This window comes from Epinephelus moara, chromosome 11 (genome assembly GCF_006386435.1).
Source record: "Epinephelus moara isolate mb chromosome 11, YSFRI_EMoa_1.0, whole genome shotgun sequence".
Classification (NCBI taxonomy): domain Eukaryota; kingdom Metazoa; phylum Chordata; class Actinopteri; order Perciformes; family Serranidae; genus Epinephelus; species Epinephelus moara.
In genome coordinates, this window is record NC_065516.1 from 1,431,963 (window position 1) to 1,453,920 (window position 21,958).

The following is a 21,958-nucleotide window of genomic DNA, read 5'->3' on the forward strand; positions in this document are numbered from 1 at the left end:
CAGTTTTTAACGTAAACTCAACTGCATTTCCCCAATCGGGCACAAGAACTTGCCAAAAACTTTGAACATCTCATGTGATGGGAGAATCAAGAAAAAAGGAGCATGTTTTGGTGAAGAAAACTAGGTGACATATGATCTAAAACGTAATTCTCATGCCATTATAGGAGAAGATAAAGTCACAGCACACAGAAACAGACAGGTCAGGGACAACACTCAGCTGTAAAGCTGTCACTCTGGAGCCAGAGGGGATTCAGCACTTCGCTCAAAGACACATCAGCCAGTAAAGTTTTTTCAGTCTTCCCTCTAATGACAGAAATAGTATCAGGACAGACATATTGTGCACTGTCAACACCCAGCAGCCTTGGATGTTTCTCTGAAGGGCATGTAGCTGTTTCATCAGAGACCTCCTTGTACCTCAGCTCAATCTCGCCACCTTCAGACCGGCACAGGAAGTGCGTGTAGCGCTCCAAAAATCACTATGCCAGGTCAGTGGAGTTAAGATCTTTATTGGAAACCCAGCCTTCAAACATCATAGTACATTTTTTTTATTAATTCAGAGTTACAGCAACAACAACAGGCCCCATGTGGTCCAGAGCAGTGGCTCCCAAAGTGAGGTGCTGGCCCCCCTCAGGGAACATGGGGCAGTTTCCAGAGGGGGCTGAAGAAGGAAATAAACTTCTGTATATCTGTTATTTGATTTTCTATAGAGGTTCACAGAACGTGAAAGAGCTCTAATCTGAGGTTTTATTGGTGTGTGTGTCAGTGGTGGAAAGGTTTGGGAACCACTGGTCTAGAGAGACTGTGACAGTGTGTTGAAGCCACAGAACGAGCAGCGAAGAGTTCAAAACAGAACACGGAAACACAGACAGACAGAAAACACAAATAAGGGAAACAATAGAAAAATACATTTCGATTCTTCTTTTCGACGTCAGGGGAGAGGGATCGCCTTCATTCGGGCCATGGTTCAATCCAAAACAAGCAAATAGTTCACTGTAATACCATCGACGTTAGTGGAATATGACGTCAACAAAAAGATACAGAGCCAAGTGTTATTATCTTTGTTCAGTCTTCGATAAACAGCTTTCAAACTGTCTTACAGGCTACAATGATACAGACTGCCAAAGGAAAAGACAAACTGGTTTATCTTTTTTATTGACGAATCCAGAGATTCTGTACTTGTTGCTAATTCCACATAGTGTGAAATCAATATAAATACATTTTTAAAAGAATGACGCATGAGATATTTTGCAGTCATGGTACTGGCCTGAGCCTCCCCTATATAGCCAGTGAGTGTTTCTTGGATAATATGGAAAAAATAAAAATAAAAAAACTAATGAAAACCTCGGTGATGGCAAATTTGCCATTTTGTTGATGTTAGAAGCAAAAAGGTGAAAATCTAGAAGTGCTCCAGATATTCAACCTAAATATGATGCTGGTGATCAGCCTACTCCTGATTCTCCAATCCAGCTGCATGAAGGCAAACTAACTGTGTTATCATTCAGTCACCAGGCAGCCTGCTGCATTGCCCTCCAGTTCTACGACTGATAACTCAGACAGCCACACTAAAGCAGCATCTCAAATTCATTTATGTCAACAATAAACTAAGAGTACTGGTGTCGTTTTTTCCCCCCCTTATGTGAAATGCACTTTAAGTTCTCAAAAAACAACAGAGACGTCTACTGATGGTAAACAAACTGGAATAAACTGAAACATACTGTATATTAATAAACTGTATTGGATTGGCATAGGCTGATCTTAATAAAAATAATCATTATCGGTGCGTGTATCGGCTGAAAATATCCCAATCGGAGCATCTCTAGGAAAATCCCACCTTCTCCGTCCAGTGGCAGGACTTTAGATCTGGAAAGAGAGAGAAAACAGATTTATTTCAACTTTTGTGCTGCACTTTAAAAATGTTCTTTTGTGCTCTAAAGTAAAATTATTAGAGTTTCTGCGTTCAGTTTACACCTCTGAGGACAGTTATTCAGCTTTAATTGTGTTAGGAGAAGGGCTGCAAGTAGAGTTGGGTACCTAACTCAGCACTGTCATGGGTACCAACTGAATAACACTGATACTACTGAATACCAAATCACATTGAATCAATTGGTGCCAAATTTCGATACCTGAGAGATAATCTGGGTACGAGTAACTTAGAAAGAGACAGAGCAGAACAATGTCACATTTTCAGCTTGTTCAAGTCACACAGTCAAGGCAAAAGCGGTTGCAACTATTGTTACATTTTTCAAAATTGGACACGGACAAGGCTTGCTGCAATATTTGTAATGCGAACTGCAAACCTGTCCAGGTCAACAAGTCCCGTGTCTGACCGCAGGTTCTTATTTGAATCTATGCAGCTGTCTGCACCGACTCCGTGCAGGTTCGTGTCTTAGCTGCGTCTCATGGGCTTAACTGCGACCTAAAGCATTTACACCTCAAGTCTATTTTTTCATCATTACGCACGTAAATGCCAGGTTAATGCCCAATATAAAACACTACTACTTTACTCATAATACTCCAATTAACTACACTTCCTTTATGGCAAACATGACAGCGTTCTGAGGCTATGCCCTGGTGACTGGCTGACAGGCTGGAGGCAGTATGTTCTAAATTACATTTTTGGTATTTTTCAGAGAGAAAGGAGCAGAAAATGCTACCAGTATTGGTTCAACTGTGAAGCTAACCCAAGCCAAGCTGCACGTCATCAATTAATTGGAAGTTTAAGTTCTTAATAGTCAGTAAGTGTTAATAATGTGGTCTGTGTAGAGAAATATTCACATTGGAGAGACTGAAACCAGCAAAAAAACAACAACATAGCTAACAATGAATATTTGTTGACTGACTAAAAGACTGATCAACTAATTGTTTGAGCTACATATAGAAGATATTTGAACCTTTCCCACACCTATTCAACCAAGTATGAAGAACTAAAGGCTCACAGGTAAGGCTGGATATGAAATCCCAGTGCTCTCTCAACATTAAAAAAAGTCTTAAGACTAATTCTTTCATCAGGTGGAACTGATTTAAATCAAACCTCTGTGAATGTTAGACTGCAGTTTATTGAGGCCGAAATTTCAACATCATTTAGTATTTCAGGACATTGGTTTCTTTTGTCATAACGTTTTGGAAAAGTATGCAAAAGGAAAGAATACACTGAAAAAAATGATACCCAGGAAAAGTTAATTGTAAATTGAGAGGAGCTTACATCGTCAATGTCCTCATCATCGTCGCCAATGTCATCGAACTGGATCTCATCATCGTCTCCAGGCCCGAAGGTGTCTGTCTCGTTGATTTTGGCTTCAAGGAGGAAGATGGAGGGCAGTGTTAGAGAGAAAATACTCACCATGAAAAACATTATGTTTCAACTACACTGTGATGAACTGACACCTAAAAGTGACATGACTTATTTAATACTGTGTGTTAGAGGTAATAAAAACAAGTAAGGAAAGTGAGGACCTCTGCTGTTAAAAGTCAGCAACTGCATGTATTCATTAACAGTTTTCACCATTACTAAACTGGTGAATAATGCAAGAATACAGCAGCAGTCTGTTACAAAATGAACACTGAGGTTTTGATGGACTTAAGGAAATCCTCATCTTTTTTGTCACAGTCTCATCTGTCTCAGGTTTACACACACCGTTCACCTTGAGACAGTTTACACACCAACACTGTAAATAAATTCCTGGACTTGTCTCACTACAGTAACATTCAGTTTGTGGATCCAGCAGCTGGAGGGCTAGCTTAACTCACCGTGCTCTGGCAGCTCTCCGTACGCTTTCAAACTCCGAGCCTCATCTGCATTGTACTTGAGGATGACATCAGCTTTGTTGTCCTGAAACAGAAGTTGAGGCATCGCAGTGTTTAGGTTACAACATTTTAGTGTTTTAGTGACAGGAGGTAAATAGATGAGACCAGATGACAGGTTTTTGTAGTTATCTTCAGTTGACCCAACTTGAGTACACGAGTGAAGGGCTGGGACCAGAAATTTGTAAATGTACGGTTATTAATCAAATCATAATCCTGACTATGGTATTCAATAAACACATGCATCAATGACTGTGGAACAAAGACATATCACTGAATATAAGAATCTATAATACTGTCTTGACCATTTCGCGATATAGTATTGAAGAAAATTATGTCTACATTATAATAATGTAATTATGTTGTAAAAAAAATGCTTAAAAAGGAGCAAAATTAAAGATAGAAATAAAATTACACAATAAAAAGTAAAACAGTATAAAATGAGAAATTAAAATACAATAAAATATCATAATGCAGGATATATATAAAATAATTCAAGTATTTTAAGCTAACATTAAACAGAAAATACTGATTTTTCGTGGATTATAAACAGACAGCAGAGGTCACCCTTAGTAGTAAATCTAGACTTCTGGGGAACTGAAATAAGTTTTTAATTTAATACCAGGGTTCCCACACATTTTCATGGATAAAATTTCAAAACCTTTCCATGACTTTTTCAAGGTCCCATAATAATAAAAAAAAAAAATCTTTGCCAAATTTGCCCAGTCGATTTTTAACACATCAGATTTAAATTCTATTCAGATAGAATTTCAGCCAGCTGGTACATGGAGGGAGACATCACGGGGGAGAAAATTAAGAAACACACCTGGTGGTAAACAAAACGTCACACATCGACGCATATTAGAGCTACGTTACGACGGCTACAGAACAGCTTTGCTGTTGTGTCACATTGTTAAAACCCAGTAATACCTTGTAAAGGATAAATAGACTTTAAAATAGGGGTCTAGAAGCAATTGTAAAACAAAAGAGGCATACTAAAATGGATGCATGTAGCCATAAAATACACCTCTCTTAATCTTCTATTGCAAACTTTACATTAAAATCCTAGTATTTCACCGAGCTCTGTGCTGATTGCCTGCTATTTGTCAGCATTTCTTGTATCATCTTGGAAGAAAAATCATAATATGAGGTGTTGCTGCACCAAAATTATTAGCTTCTTGTTGTCCACGCCCATGTTTTATCCTTGTTTGAGTGAGCTATGTAACATCAGGTTATAAAGTCAGCTGCAGAGTACAGCAAGAGGGTAAAATATTTTAACTTTGCACGGCAATGCCATCTATCGTTACTGTTATACTCCGCTAGCCTGATTGAGTTTTACCATCCTGCTCTTGTCCACTAACCTTTACCCGTCATCTTTTCTTACTATATGCTTCAAACACAGTTACAATAATCAGGACAGGATGAAAATAAAGGAATTAATAACTTTCTCCAGGTCAGAAATGGTTCAATTTGAGATACTAACTGGTAAAAACAAGGCCAGATATCCACTTGTACTTGGTTTAAAAGTTAAGATCTTAACAGAGCATGAGTTCAATATCTTTGGGTCCTTTGTATCTGCAACGCCATGTCAAAAAAAAAAAATATATAATCATGTTGCCTTGTTCGTCACACCTTTATACAACGGGCTTTACAATTTCAGACATCTATGTCAGTAACTCTTCCTGTCAGAAAACAAAAACTTCTAAAAAGCTGGATTTTACAGAAATGTTGCTGCTTATTTTTCTTGAAGACCTGTGCTATGTCACAGTGAGAATCGGCTCAGTGTTAACAGTCTGATCTGTGTCATAGGTGAGCGACCAACACACCTGGTAATCTCTCAGTCCGACCAAGATGATGTCTGACGTGTTAATCCAAACCTAGAGGGAAACAAAACAAAGCATAGATTACCCCGTGTCATACAGAAACACATTGAACTTTGTGACCCTCACACTCACACACACGGTCAGTTGAGTTCATGCTGCCTCATTAACGCAGGCTAACTGACCATTGAGAACACGCCGATTCAGCATTACGCCAGGAGGTTTCCTGTGTGTGCTGGCTGGGGGGGGGGGGGGGGGGGGGGGGGGGGGGGGGGGGGGGGCGGCGGAAAGGTGCGAGGGGATGTTCAGGACATTCCTACCTTTTTCCGGAGTTTTCCTCTGATGTGGCAAAGCCGCTTAGTTCCATCAAAGCACATGGCCTCCAGACGTCCATTCCCCAGCATTTTGATCACCTGAGCATATTCTGGAAGACACAAGACAGCAGAGGAGGGTTAATACAAAGTGATAAGGGACTGCCATCGAGACATTTGCATTAAGATTCAGGTGTTTCTGTTCTACCAATAATACAGGCGGGTACCAAGACATGACGTGGGTTCTTACAGATAGAGAAACACTTTATGGTCAATGAGATTAGAGATATATATAGACTAAGACAGACAATATATATAGTTAACAAGACTTATTGCTGTGATTAATAGCGTAGGTGCCCAGCCTCACCTGAAATATGCAATGGCCAATTATAAAACTTTTATTAAATGTGACATTAGACATATTAAGCCTCAGGGTAAACAAATGTTGGTGTTACATCACACAGCAAAGGTGACATATTAAATGAGTGAGATGAGTGTCTCAACTCACATCTAGAAACTAAATTTATGGGCAGCTCTTACTACCTCCCCTATAGAGCCAGGCGACATGGAGAAAATCAGTTACCACAATATATTTGCCCAAATACCTTGATATTGATATTGCGTTGATATTGTAGGGTTAACTATTGGTGCTTTCACAAAATATTTACACAATGAGATTTTTGATAAATAAATCATCAGTAATGAGGATATAATGACTAAGCGGGCAAAGGCAAAAAAGAACAGTCTGTACGTTCAGAAAACGACATCACTTTACTGTAATACAGCCTTTAAATTTAGGTAAAGTTAACACTTAGGATACTACAATATCCAAAATTTAAGCCAACATCTAGTCTCACATCATGATATCGATATATTGCTCTGCCCTGTTTCCCTAACCAATTTCACCCAATCACCAAATTCTCTTGTTAATGAGAACAAATTGCTGCGTAGGATGTTGAGAAGAATTGATTTCTAGGAAAACAGCCTGTTTATCCGGGTGGGAAAAAACGTAAGAGTTTATTACCAAATTATGTCCTTACAGATTGGTGCATAGACTTGCAGACGCGCTTATAACTGATGCAGCATTATAGGTAGTATCTGCGGCATTTCTGATGCTAGTATTGATACAACTCTAATTGTACTAAATTTTCCTTCAACTCTGGAAATATAATTTTACATTAAAGAACAAGATGAGGGCAAAACAAAGCCAAGGGATGGAAACAGAAGAGGCCTCAGCATCCCTGGTGTACAGGAAGGTTCTACAGTTCTTGTACAGAAAAGGCCAGTACAGAAAAAGGAGGAGAGTGTTTGCGTAAAACAAGTGGAAGCAGCATAATCCTGGTCTTAAACTTTTTTTAAATTTACATTTTTATTCACATGACATCTGGACTGCTCACTAAAAAAAGGCCAAACTGACTAAATTATCCAAGTAAGTCCTTATATTTCTTCTCACATAATGACTGAAATGTTTAACTTCCATTTTTAATACAGTAACATGTGATCTACATCCAATTGACACATAAAGAGATGATTTTGAGAGATGTTTGTATATTGGTTTTATGATTTATGACTTATGTATCCTCCTTTTTTCATTTCATGTATTCATAATGTCTGTACTGCTTCAAGTTGATTGCAGCTTGCTGTAGCACTACTGCCCAAACAAAATTTCCCTCTGCGGACAATAAAGTAGATCTTATTTAAACATTTTCAGAAAAATGTGATACATGAATATATAAATAAATATTCTAAGAAGGTTCTGTGATTTTTATAATTCTTTAATGGACAAAACTCTGTGTGCATTAAGTAAGCTGTGCCTATTCTACCTGAAGGTGTTTCTTACACCAGCAAAGCCTCCTCCACACATTCACTTTCATGCCAACAGGGATTTTGGCAGCACTGAGCGCTGCAGTCAAAGCTCTGAACGCTGTTGACTGCAAACTGATGCTACCATCTAGTAAGGCTCTCCATAAGGATGTCTGTTGCATATGAAAAATCCTTCTCTTCACACATCACTGCTGAAATTATATTTCTCAACAGGTGTGCTGAATGTTGTGCAGTGTCTATTTCAGTTTTTGAAGTTATCAGTTTTTGACTCAGTATCCTTGTTGGTGGGTTTATGTTTTATTTCTCTTGGCCCTAAAAATGTTATTTTATGAGGCTCTTATGAACTCTGACCTGCTGATTTGTTATTGTTCATGACATCTAACAGATAATCAACAACACCAAGTTTGATCATTATGCAACTGTATCATTCAAGAAAAAACACCAAACATTGTTTCTCTCAACAAGTATCTATTATCAATTAGTCTGCCAACTATTTTTTTTTATTATAAATCAACTGCTTGATTAGTTTATAAAATGTCAAAAAATAGTGGAAAAATGCTAATCACAAATGCCCAAAACTCAAGTTGACACCTTGAAACAGGTTTATTCTGTGTCTTGGATTTGGCGTTTAAAGAGTTTAACTGAGCACACATCCTCCAGCAAAAAAGATAGATTTTTTGTTAGCTGTCTTCGGTGTAACTTTGTCAGCAGCAGCTGACTCTTCCGACCCCCTATCAGCAAAAAAAAAATGCACTAGAACCAGTACTCACCCTGTCCGTCCTCTTTGAACACCAACTCTCTCTTCTCAGACTCATTCTCATTCTTTCCACGTCGCCGATTCTTTCCTCCTTTACCTATAAACATGCACAAGGAGATATCAATCAATGTTATCCATTCATTTTTGTATGGATTCTTGTCACTGACCTAGCAGTGTATATCAGTTCGCTTTCAGTTCCAGTTAAGTCTACTTCTCTTTGTGTAAATTTCTAGTTGACGAACTACCTCCAAAGATAACCTGCCTGGAAATGGTCAATTAAAAACTAGCGTAAGCATTGGTAGAATATAACAAGGTACAATTACTCAAGTATTGTAATAGAGAATAAAATTGAGGTCATTTATTTGAGTGTTGTCTTTTCCATGTTACTTTCTGCTTTTACTCACCTACATTTCAGAGGGAAATATTGTACCATTAACTTCACTACACTTAACTGACAGCTTTAGTTACTTTACAAATTAAGATTTTTACAAAATATACGAAGAGTGTATACAATGTGATGTTTGTTATAAATTAAACTGCTCAGCATACATACATGCACAGCTATAATATCTACCCATCAACTATTCGAATAATCTTATATCTTCGCATAGTTCAGATTTATATTTAAAATCCTATGACTTAAGCAACACAGATTGTAAGCTCTGTAAGCTTTACAGAAAATAGTATTAGAACCTCTGGAACAAATTTTTTGCCATATATTTATTATTTTAAATACTTCCTCCACAACTGCACATTAGATACTTCCCGTATGTGTTTTTAACCAACTGATTAGATGATCTTTTGCGGCAATTACGTTTAATCCAAGATATTACTCTACTTACCCTTATTAGTAAAGCAATATAAAAATACATAATAAACAAACATCAACAAAACATAACATAGCTGGGATACTATAAAATAACATTGGCAACTGAAACACTACAAGTAATAGTAATAGTAATATGGACAAGGATAAATATGAAAAGGAAATAATTTCCTGCGTTTAATATATGCATTGAAAAAACTTCAACACTATATAATACCAAAATTAGGCTACATTACCCTTATTATACTTACATACTTTTAATTGTGTGACATTCCCAATGCAGGGCTTTTATTTGTAACAGAGTATTTCTACAGTGTGATATTAGTCGAGGACCTGAATACTGGCTCAAATACTGAGTGTCATCCACTGTCAGTGTAGCTGGGAACACTACAGCACATAGGGAATGACAAGAACAGTAGCTAACGTTAAAGTTGCCTTGCTAGTTCGCTAATCTAAATGACATACTTGAGACGGTACGCTTAATTTTGATAATCAATTGAGTTTAGAAATCAAGTACAAGGTTACCTGGTGATATCAGGGGTTAACTTGGGTGAAATAAAAGTCCCAGATGTCACGGGCCACACCGGGGTGGGGTTTAACTAGCTAGTTAGCTGTGTCAGCTATCAACGGTATTAAACAGCAAAGTACGTTAGCTATTAGCTGGCTAGCAGCACAAAGTGTTGTACAACTTTATCTAGCTTGAACTAACTTCGTCATTATCTCAGCCGAATTCTTGTTTAGCGAATAAGTTGGACTCAGACACTAGTACACGACTTATAATTCTTGTGAATTTCCCCCCGCGGATGAATAAACTATCTACCTATGTGTCTATATATCTAATTCGTGTTGCTAACAAGCGTTAGCTGGTCGGTGTCACGTTTTCACTGCGTGTGTCGTAGCGGCGGGCTCGACAAGACAATTAACAACACTGAAACATACGTTTACATCTCCCTCCGTCCCTTACCTTTATTTTTGGGCATATTCTTTCACTCCTCGATCACGTTAATCCCGCTCGGTAGAAACGACTGACGGTTAAACAATAACTGTGTACAACAGTCAGCGAAAGCACAGGTCTGAACTGACTGAACGCTACGAGAGAAACTAGCTAGTCACCGCTCATTCGCTCTGCCGATTTGCGCATGCGCCTGCCAAGGAATTCAAAACTGCGTTGCTTTATTGTAATAGGTGATTGTTACAGAGACAATCACCTGTTGTTGCAAATGGCAAATAAATACACTCAAAAACAGTACTTAAAACAAGTATGTAGTCTTTTACTGTGACAATACTCCATTACAAGTAAAAGTGCCGCATTCAAAATATAAGTAAAATGCACAAGTATTCACACCAAATAAACTTAAACTATCAAAAGTAATGCATTATGCAGAGTGCCTTATTTTAGAATAATGTATTAGCTACTGAGCTATAATTATTGATGCATTACTGTTGGTATAAAATTACACCATGTATCAGTGCCACAATCCCTACAAACAAATATTATTGTTGGATTTTCAAATTTTCAATGGTCTTTGGACACATCATGTGTGACGGATGCTTCCGTCAGAAAACACAAAAAACAAGTCTGAGCTTAACATGGTGATATTTCATTAAAATAGCTTTATTCTGCATGTGTCATTTAAAATTTGGCCAAGAATACAAGAGTACAAGAATAAACCATTTGCACAACTAACCAGCATTGACAAGAGTGAAGCACCATGGCTTTTTTCAACTCCAGGATTTCAGCGTCATCTTTTAACTTCTAACTTTCAAATGTCACAGGGTAAGTTTAAGAACTCTGATAACTAATTTATGCTAGCAGAAGGGTCCTTCATTTTCTGCCAGTCACTCAGGGAGGCTCAAGGAAAAATATTTGTAGCTTTGGGGTCTCTAATTATGAATTAACAAATCTCTTTATTGTTACTGTTAGTTCTTGTTTAATGGTGCACTGCGGGTCTACCTATGGTATGTCTAAAGTGGTGTTACCATACCCAGACAGAACACGGCATAATACAACATGTTGGGGGTAGTGTTTCTTTGTGTTTGTTTTTGCATCACCTCAGTTTGTTTATTATTTTACATTCTGCTGGGTAACTTATTCTAAGATAATGTTTTAGTTGATTTCCATTTTGTATTGATAATCCGAATGTACAAAGCGTATGGTACAAAGTAACTGGTGACTAATGTTGTCAAATAAATTAAGTGGAGTGGAGGAAAAAAGAACAGCCCCTTCATATTACAGTATTTGATCAGTCAGTACAGTGCTGTATTACTCCGCGCCACCAGGGGGCGGAGGCTCCCCCGGTGCGCTGCTGGTGTTTATATTTTCCCATAAAGAAGCTGGACATTTTGGGGGAGCTGAGCAAATGATTCCCATCGAAAGCTGGCTACCCTCCTGCAGCGACTAAAGCCTAAACATCCTCTCTCTCTGAACATTTAAACGTGAGTTTCAGCTTTTGATTTTAACCGATAAATAGCAAACTGGTGCAAAGTTAAAAAAAAGAATAAAGTACATTTTCGGTTGGAAACTTGTAGCCCCGTTAGCTGCCTTGTTGCTAAGCTAGCTGCAGTTTTGTCTCCAGCTAACGAGGTTTGGCTGTGATGGCCGACTTCAGCAGCAGGATCATGGTGAGTAAATATTTATTCAGTACATTTAAGAGTTTAGCAGGACGAGCAGTGCTGCTGCTGCTGCTGCTGCTGCTGCTGCTGCTTTTCTCTGGACTCAATAAAACGGAACATTATATGTGCTTGTCTGTGTACCATATGAGCTGCGGTGAAATGTAACTAAGTACATTTACTTAAGTACTGTGCTTAAGTAGGCCTACATATTTGAGGTGCTTGTACTTTGCTTGAGTCTTGTCTTGTCATGCTGTATTATACTTTACTCCCCTATATTTTACACTGCATTTATCTGACAGCTTTAGTTGCTGTATAAATTAAGATTATTGCATAATTAAACGTATGAAAAGTTTATATATTTTTCTATTTGTTTAGTAATTTATTTAAAATGATTATTTTATTTTTCTTCTTTTATTTTAATTTTATTATGTTATTATTTATTTGTTTATTAGTAATACTGTGAGCCTTTGCACATCGTATGCTGTAAAGCCCTGTGAGGCAAATTGTGATTTGTGATATTGGGCTTTATAAATAAAATTGACTGAAATTGATCTCCAAGAACGTACTTTTGCACGTTCCTGCCTAGCTCTTTCATGGTAGACAGTTACATAGGTCATAGTTTTAAATTGAATGTTATGCTATTTTAAATAGAATGCTGTGGCAAGGCCCTGCAGTTAAATTTGTCTCAAGACCTTGCCCCCCTCTGTATAGGTCAAGTAGACATTATAATACTGAAATGAAGTGAATGATTAAATCGTGAGGTAATGTACTGTATGGATGGATGTTTTGCTTTGTTACCTTTTTTTGTATGTCTGTCTTGTATAAATGTAAATTTGAAATAAAATAAATAAATCAATAGCATGTTTAAAATGTTCTTTACTGTTTATTTTTCACATTTTGTATTAATGTTTCTCGTCTATGCACCAAAACACCAAAGCAAATTCTGTATGTGAGAATCTGTGTGGCAATTAAACAGAATCTGATTCTGATGACATTAAACTACCCAACAGGTCATACACATACAGCTAAAACAATTAGTTGATTTCTTCAGTAGTTGATTGTCAGAAAATTAATTGGCAATTATTAAGTTTTGATTATTATTATTATTTATTTATTTATTTATTTTTCTGTGTAAAACATTTCATGGTTCCAGCTTCACAGACTTTTCCTTTTTATAATGTTGATAATTGTGGTGTCTTAGTGATAATGTGAAAGACTGGACAAAACAAACTTTGTGAATGTGACACTTTGGGCTTTGGCTCATTATGACAAACATTTCTCACTGTTTTTCCACTGTTTTTTTTACAAACCAAACAATCAATGGATTAACGGAGAAAATAATCAGCTAATTAACGCATTATGAAATTAATAGTTCGTAATAGTTATAATAGTTCATTAATAGTTCAAACTGAGCTCCACTCTAACCAACTACAACTGTAAATCCTGCTTTTAAATTAATGCATGAGTCAGTATAATATAATAAGATCACATATAATAGCATAACAATCACAAAGGACATTTCGATGCCAGATACTTATAGCTACATTTTACTGGCTATACTTTTACTGAAGCAACATTTTCAGTGCAGAACTTATACTTGTAACAGAGGTTGTTACAGTGTGGTGTTAGTACTTTTACCTAGGTAAAGGATCTGAATACCAATGCATATTAGTTACATTTAGCATGTTTTTGAGTGATATTTTTGCCAGAATTATTTCAAATGAAAGAATGTTGGATATTACTCTTTCTTTCCATCTTATTTAAAATAATTTAAAACATGAATATGAAATAAAAACAACACAACACATACTTGAAATAGTGATACTTCTAAATAATTTGGCAATTGAAAAATTACAGGTAAACTGAAAAAACTAGTTGAATAAAGATAAAAAACAATACACTACTTTTATTTTAGACTTGCTTTAAAAACCCTGAAACTAAACACCATACAGTTTATGTGTTCATAGTTCATTTTGTCTGGTAATTTATTGTACAAAATTAAGAAAACAACATTACCTGCCATCTTCATGCTGTGAAAAACAATGTACATTGTTTTCTCAATAAGTAATCTAGTCATTTTGTGTGTAAAATATCAGAAAATAGTGAAAAATTCTCATCATAAATGCCCAAAAGTCAAGTAGACGTCTTCATATTTGTTGTTCAGAATCCCAAATATATTCAGTTTACTGGCATAAAAAAACCCCACAAGATAAACACATTTAAGAGGCCAGAATTTTTCTCTTTCTGCATAGAGTAGATGAATAAATTATTGATTGATAATCAAAATAGTAATATTTTTCAGTTGATTGACTAATAATTTCAACTCTGCCTTGTTTTTAAGACTCTTAAAAACTTTTTAATTTTCCACATGTTTTACAGCAGAAAAAATGTTTATTCTGTTGAGTGTGACTCTGTGTTGTTCTCTTGTCAGATGTCTTCTGAACACCCAGCGATCGGAGGTGGGCCTGCAGGAAAAGCGATTTTGTCTTCAGTCGTGTCAGGCAGTGGAAACAGGGACGTTGCAGATGGGATGGACCAGATATCTGTGGTGAGAATCGATGATGAACACATTGCAGAGGAGCAGTCTGATGTTGGGGGGAAGGTTAAAGACACTGCACAGTGCTATGAGGTGGAGTACTTGATGCCTGCAGAGGAGGTCGTTGTGGGAGAGGAAGAGGAAGACGATGTTTACGTCATTGAGTATTCAAATCCTGAAGAGGAAGGAGAGAGCTACAAGTTCACAATGTCCGTGGACAGATCGCTCCCGACCAAAAAGCCAATAATTAAACATCCTTTGGTGAGGGAGAGTGCCAGAGCTCCTTTACCTGTGGTGACCAGCCCAGCCAAACTGCCTATGCCAGTGAAGCCGAGAGATAAGGTGAGGCGGAAAAAGAGGAAGCAGCTGGCTGTCGAAAAGGAGGCGAACAAGTTGGAGGTTCTTAGCAACACGGATGTGTTGAAGCACGGAGAGAACTACAGGGAACTGATGGGGCTGGACTCCGGTTCAGATAAAAGAGAACTGGTGTGCACGCTGTGCCCACCACCCGGAAAACACTTCAAGAGAGCCGCAGGTTTGGCCGTACATTTAAAACACATGCACCACATGGAGGGAAACAAGACGTTCTTCTGTACAAAGTGCGAGCAGACGGTTCGCACCCAGATTGCACTTGATGCCCACACAAAACGCCACGCCAACCAGGAGGCCGTGTTCACCTGCCTCCTCTGCTCAGCGGAGACGGACAAGACAGGGTACAAAGGAACAAGGTGGGGTCTGAAGAAACACCTGGAGACGGAGCACCCGGGTATCATCCCTCGCTGCAACATCTGTAATAAAGGCTTCAAGTCACTTGTGTCATATTTGGGTGATCAGTTCAGGCATGTTGGCGTGTCGCCCTATTACTGTGCCCAGTGTCAGATCTATGAAATGACTGAGAGGGGTCTGAGTGTTCACATCAAGAATCACGACAAGAAGAAGAAGAGAGAGCAGCTGAAGGAGTCTGATGAGATCAACCTGCAGACGTTTGAAACTTCTGCTAACGTCGGCTACGTCACAGACGATTCTGACTTCTAATCAGTTCTGTTTTATGTCTGTATTATGAGTATTATGACTAAAGCAGCACAAGCTCAGTGACCTCTCTGTCAGACGTGTCTGACATTTATGCATCTTTGACTGAACTATGGTGATTTTAGAATTTGCCTCCAGCTGGGTGGAGTCTTCTACCTTTAGCATCCATCAGTGTCACATGTTGAACAGTTGGAGTTCGAGAAAATTACTTTTTTTTCACAACCTGGGTCTTGTTTATGTATATTTGGCCATCACTCCTCTTGGGTATGTTTCATTTTTCTCACAAGCTTCATTTAGAGGTCCAATGTGTAGGATTTAATGGGATATATTGGCAGAAATTAAATATAATAAGTATGTTTTCTGTAGTGCATAAGTGTTTTCATTACCTTAGAATGAGCTGCTACTATCTACTTAGGTAGCGGGTCCTTGTCCACGGAGATTGCTATGTTGCACCGCCATGTTTCAACAGTAGCCCAGAGTGGACAAACCAAACACTGGCTCTAGATAGGGCCAATCACATTTCGCCTCAATCACCATAATAAGAAGCCCCTCCGCAATTAGCAGCGTTAAGAAAAAACCCACTTATTTGTAATGTGAAACTGCTTTATTCAGCATTTTTACCAGTTTAAACCATTTAGGCTGTTTGTTTCAACATGTCAGTCAGCACAGAGGAAACACTGTTTGTAACATAAAACTGCTTTATTTAGTGTTTTTAGCAGTTTTAATCACCAGGGCCCTATTTCAGAGAGCAGACTCAACAAACTGCCTAATCCCCATCTCTGAGTTGACTGAGCCTGAGCTGGGAAACTCTTGAATTTTGGTTCCAGAACAGCAGATCAGCATTTGTTCAATCAACTCTGAGTATGTTCAGCCTGAGGGAAGCGCGTTCACTGTGAGCACTGAAAGACATCATCAGTGGAGTGCAGATAACATCTGCATCTTTAGTGGCAGAAAGCAGAGAGCCACTTATTTCATCCCAACTGAAATGGAAACTTTAATGAGCGCGAATGAAGATTTCAAACATGTCTTCAAAAAAAAAAAAAAATCAGATACAACAGCTGCAGCTAAACAGCATGAGGTGTGATGGGGAATTATTGCAGAGAGTGTTAATAGGTAATGTGAAGTGATGTTATGTAGTGATGCATTAATACATGTCTAATATACAGAAAATATAGGAACATTTTTTTTTATCTTAGCAGTGTTCATATATTTTAATATAATTTGCTATATCCTCTTATTCAGCTGTAATCTGATGGAGCCCAAACGCACCTAGCAACAACGCAAAATCAAACACAAATATATTGTACAGACTGGTAAAATTTTTTAGTTGTACTTACGTTGTTCTTGGAATATTGGGCTTTGGTTAATTGAATTGCTGTGAAATGACTTCCTGTTAACACTGACAAACCTGCAGTTCTGTGGAATTTCTCTTTGATGATCCTTTCTGATTTATGTCCAGGGAAAACCACAAAAACGGGCAAAAGTCTTTTCAGAGCCAGAGTCACTTTTCTTACGGCCTGACAAACCGTTGCCTTGCTGATGTGTTCAGTGTCTCTGATGTTATAAAGAAAATTGCCGTTGCTGAAGAATCAAAGGACAATGCATAAAATGTGCTGTGATGATAATGTAAATCCAGGATGTGTAATATGTGATATATGTGGGTGGAACAGATTGTTAGATAAATGATAGAGTGTGAGGTCAAACAGTATCTTTCATACAGACACTCCTCCAGGGAGACATCCAAACAGGCTCTAATCACCTTCTCCTTACACAGCAGCCTCTGAATACACTGGGCCTCAACCTCCACCACTTCATTCATAAAAGGACACGCCATGTCTCTCCTTCCTGCTACACGCTCAGTGAGCGATAAGCCTCAGGCTTAGATGAAGCCAGCAGGTTTGCTTCACGGAGTAAGTTGCCATAGTAACTAACTCAGGGTTACACTGAACTGGCTTTGCGAAACGGAAAAGTCAGAGTTTCCCTCACCTCAGGCTTAACATACTCAAGAGTTTTCACTAATCCTGCTCTCTGAAATGGGGCCTTTTGTTTGTTTGTTTGTTTGTTTGTTTGTTTGTTTTGGAGAGCAAGAGACCTCTGTGAATAAATCAGCTCCCGGAAAAAAAGAACGCCTAAACAATGAACACTGAAGAAATTCTAACCAGGAGAAGTTTCAGCTGGTTGCAATGTGCGATCCTCACCACTAGATGGCACTAAATCTTACACACAGGACCTTTAAATGAAAAGTTTGACATTAGGGAAGTAAATTTATTTGCTTTCTTGCTGAGTTAGATGAGATTGATGATACTCACTTGTCTGTATCATTGTGTCTACAAAATGTCAAGAAATATTGAAAAATGCCTGTTTAAGTTTCTTGTGACGTTTTTAAATGTTACGCTGAGTTTGATAAACAGTCCCAAACCCAAAGATATTTAGTTAACAGCAAAAGTATGACTTAGGAAAAGCTGAAACCAGATCATTTTTGGTGTTTTTGTTTGAAAGATGACTGAGAATGTTTTAATCATTATAAAAACAGCTGCCATTTACATGTTTTTTTCCCCAATTCGTGCTCTAATGTAAATAAGACCAAGGTTGTAAAAGAAGCAGGTTTACATGCTGTATTCAGTCTTCTTCATTAGTGTTTGAGTCAGTGCATGCGTGTGTAAATACTGTATATTCTGCATTACTCACGAGATATTCCAGTTCATGAAAGTAAATGATCCTGCAGGTTCACAGCAAACTGAGACAGTGGAACATGTAACATGTTGATGTTTACATGCAGGCAGCTTAATGTGGTTTAAAGACTGATTTTCTAACATTTTATACTGAAATACTTCCTGTCCACAGCTTTTTGTTCTCATCTTTTAACAGCTGCAGGTTTCGTCCAGTAGAGGGGAAAATGATGATCTCAGTATGATTATTAGGTGTCACCTGTGTAAAGTGTTGGATTTCAGAAGTGTTCAGATCTGCAGGTGGAAATGACAAAAATAAACACTATACTAACCCATGCGAAGGGCAAAGCCAGTATTTTTTCATGTTTTACTGTGAAACATGTTCTTTGCTTTAATATTTACATTTTTTAAGGTTGATGTGAGTTTTTCTACACGTATGCAGCAGCACATCAGTTCAGGGAGCTGTGAAAATGAACCTAATCCATCACAGTGAACATGTAGGCTTCATTATTTTATTTTATTTTGATTTATTTTTGTCAAAGTTGGACGGCAGCTTAAAAGGTTGCATATAAGATCTGCTGGTGTGGTGCATTCACGTGCTCGTGGGACTTCTGAGACCTCACAGAAACTGGTTTAATGCAAGTTGCAAATAGTAGAATAGGTTTTTGTTCATCTCTTTTTTTTCTGTGTTCTGGGGTTGATTTTCACATAAACATACTTAATGACTTTGTTGTTTTTCTGCAGTCAAATCTCAGTTGTTTGAAAAATGTTCACTTGAACATACAGTGTCTAAATTTCTGCCACAAAGAGTTTCTCACTCAAAATAATTACAAAAGACGGAGCAAAGCCGTCATTGCAGTCAGTTTCTTCCAGGTAGGATTCCTTAAATGTTCATCATTGAGGAGGTTTTTACTGTGAGATGAATTATTTGCAGAGGTCTCCTCCTCTCCAAGTCAAACTGACGAGGTAATTTAAACAAGTAAAAACACTAAATGAAGCAGTTTCTCGTTAAAAATCTGACTGTCACATGCTGTTTGGCACAGCAGGGGCTGGAGCCGAGCTACTGCTAACATTTGCTCAGCTTGTTTCTCTGATAACTAAAGATCCAGACATCTGATAACTAAAATCCTTTGTCCTGTTAAATCATATAATTGAGAACAACCAAGAAAAGAAAAAAATGAACTGTAAAATGGATCAAAAGTCCATTTCTGTCAGCTTCTTGCAGACAACCACAACTCTGACGCTTGCGCAAAGGGAATATGACGCCACTGACAGTCAACAGCAACCAAATGACGCGGACCCTGTTCTTGATTAAAATGACAGATTTCTCTGGGTTTGAATGTGGTTGGAAACATTTGGGATAATGTTAGTACACAACTAAGTAAACTAAATAACATTAAGCCTAATCATTGTAAGACATTTAAATGCTGAAAAGTTACTTACTATATCCTTACGAAAACCCTGAAAGAATTTTCTAACTTATGGCTGGTTGAAATAACAGTGTGTCAGATGTTCCTTGTGATGGATTAACTATCTCAAAACATGTTCTGAAAGCTGATTTCAGTCAGTTAAAATAATAGGTGTCCGTAAAGTACGTGATGTTATTTGTATTTGTATTAAATGGGATAGAAAATAAAATAACAGCGTGATCCAGGTAGTTGTATTTTTCTAAAAAACAAAAAAACAAAAGCTGCATGCATGTAAACATCGACACTACAAAGAGAAAACAATATTGGTGCTTTCTTACAGTAACACTAAATTCCCAACAGTTCTGGAGCTTTCGATCGTATCACATCGTCTTCTTCAGCTGATATATCGCTCAGTTATCATGAAACAACAAAGGGTGCAAAAAAAAAAAAAAAATAGAATTTGAGCTTCTACAACTCAGTGAAGATCATGTGATGTTATCAAAAGCTCTCGAACAGAACAGCTACTAAACTGGTGAGAATGTTTTGTCAAAAACCTGATGTAGAAAATTTAGCTAGAAAAGATTTAGAAAAGTAAAACAGATCAAATTATTTAGCTCAACTGGAAGAAATGATCCACATGTAAAATATTTTTTTATCATCTTTAAAGATCACTTAGGTTGTTAATGGAGTAAAAATACCAAAAAATTTAAGTTACCATCATTTTTGACATTTTAAAGGCTTAAAAAAATCAGTGAACCCCCCAGAAACTAATGGATAGATGAATTTATTATTAATGTGTCTCTTAAAGTTTTCGCTTGGGACCCCTTGAACCAAATCAGTGTCTGATTTAAACTCCTCATTACAATTTATTTACATTATGCATTTACATGAGGAAAAAAAAGTATTAATGAGGTTATTATGTTGTTATTTCAGAAAAACAGATATTGTTTTCAGAAATTAATACATTTTACATCTGTGCAGTCTTAGTGTGGTCATAAGTTCTCAGATTATCTGAGTTGAAGGATATTTTGAGAAGAGGGGGTCAAATATTCAGTATTTCACAGGAGGAAAACAAAGTGAGACAAAAGAAACACAAAATAAACAGTTTTCCAGATTTAAATTTGGACCCTTTTAGGGGCCCCAACATGCAGATCAGGAGCCACTGAGGTTATGTGTGTGCACCCTTATTGATGGTGTGTTAAACACAAAGTGTGACGACACACTTTCACTGAAGCCTGCATTAACAGTTTAAATTAAAATGTGAAACCATGTTTTAAGCCCAAAATGTGGATTAAAAAACCCACTGATGATAAATACTGTGTGGAGATGGTTTGATGCAACCTTCACTCATTTATTTAAACATTACTTTTGCGATCAATGAGGTTAAAAAAACACAACAACAAAAAAATACATTAAATAGAGGTAGTAAAATAACAAAATAAAAGCTAATTGTGATTATTCTGCTTTTGGAGGATGGAAAACGTATTAAAGGTGCTTAAGATAACCAATTTATCAACTAGGTTTGGTGCAGAAACACTGAGATGAACTACCACAATCAGGTTTTATTAAACCTCGAAGAATAAATAAGGGTTTTTGTTTTTTTTATTTTGAAGGTGAAAACAGTTTTTGCAATGAGAACTTTGTGATGTATGTATTTGTTTTTTGTTTTTTTGTTCTTTGCTGTAACAATTTGCCACATTACACTTGCCTTTTTTAAAAAATGTTGGCATCATTAAAGGGAAACGCCACTGATCTGTTGAGTGTTGTGTTACTTTGCTCACCATGAAACACTTTCTCAGTATAATATCTAGGTTTGATAACCAAGCTTTGATGAAATATTTGTATTTTTGTATGTGAAAAGACACAATAAAATTGTAAACAGTAATACAGCAGTGCAATAGTGCAGAGTGCAAAGGGTGCTGAAATAAATACGATTGATGTAATGGGTTTGTTTCACATGAGGTAGAACAGGATATGACATATACAGCCATGCTTATATGTTGACAGTGATGATATGAACATGTTTATGGACAGTGAGTGTTTAGACTCTGAAATATACACCAATCAGCCAAAACACTAAAACCACTGACAGGTGGAGAGAAAAACATTGGTCATCTTGTTACAGTGCAATGTTCTGCTGGAAAACCTTGGGTCCTGGCATTCATGTGGATGCTACTTGACATGCTCCACCCACCTAGACACAGTTGCAGACTAAGTACCCCCCTCATGACAACAGTACTCCCCAATGGCAGTGCCCCCCAGGACAATGAACCATGTCACACTATAAAAACTATGACCCGAGGAACGTGACGAAGAGCTCAAGGTATCGACCTGGCCTCCAAATTTGACACATCCCAATCTGA

At 37.4% G+C, this 21,958-nt stretch overlaps 2 protein-coding genes across 3 annotated transcripts; one reads left to right on the plus strand and one right to left on the minus strand.

The window, feature by feature from the left end:
- Window positions 1-490: 490 nt before the first annotated feature.
- Window positions 491-10,470, minus strand: eif1axb (eukaryotic translation initiation factor 1A X-linked b). Its single transcript, XM_050056637.1, has 7 exons — window positions 10,304-10,470; window positions 8,527-8,610; window positions 5,942-6,045; window positions 5,628-5,678; window positions 3,748-3,829; window positions 3,203-3,294; window positions 491-1,860 (listed from the first exon to the last, which is right to left on the minus strand). The coding sequence occupies exons 1-7, from the start codon at window positions 10,317-10,319 to the stop codon at window positions 1,855-1,857; spliced, it is 435 nt and encodes a 144-aa protein (XP_049912594.1). The 5' UTR covers window positions 10,320-10,470; the 3' UTR covers window positions 491-1,854.
- A 1,194-nt stretch (window positions 10,471-11,664) lies between these two features.
- On the plus strand, window positions 11,665-18,075 carry si:dkey-226l10.6 (protein snail homolog Sna). 2 transcript variants are annotated; one of them, XM_050057102.1, is made up of 2 exons: window positions 11,665-11,775; window positions 14,384-18,075. In XM_050057102.1, the coding sequence occupies exon 2, from the start codon at window positions 14,384-14,386 to the stop codon at window positions 15,521-15,523; it is 1,140 nt and encodes a 379-aa protein (XP_049913059.1). In that variant the 5' UTR covers window positions 11,665-11,775; the 3' UTR covers window positions 15,524-18,075. The 2 variants fall into 2 exon arrangements, with proteins under 2 accessions (XP_049913059.1, XP_049913058.1); XM_050057101.1 differs by having other exon boundaries at window positions 11,671-11,961.
- Window positions 18,076-21,958: the final 3,883 nt, after the last annotated feature.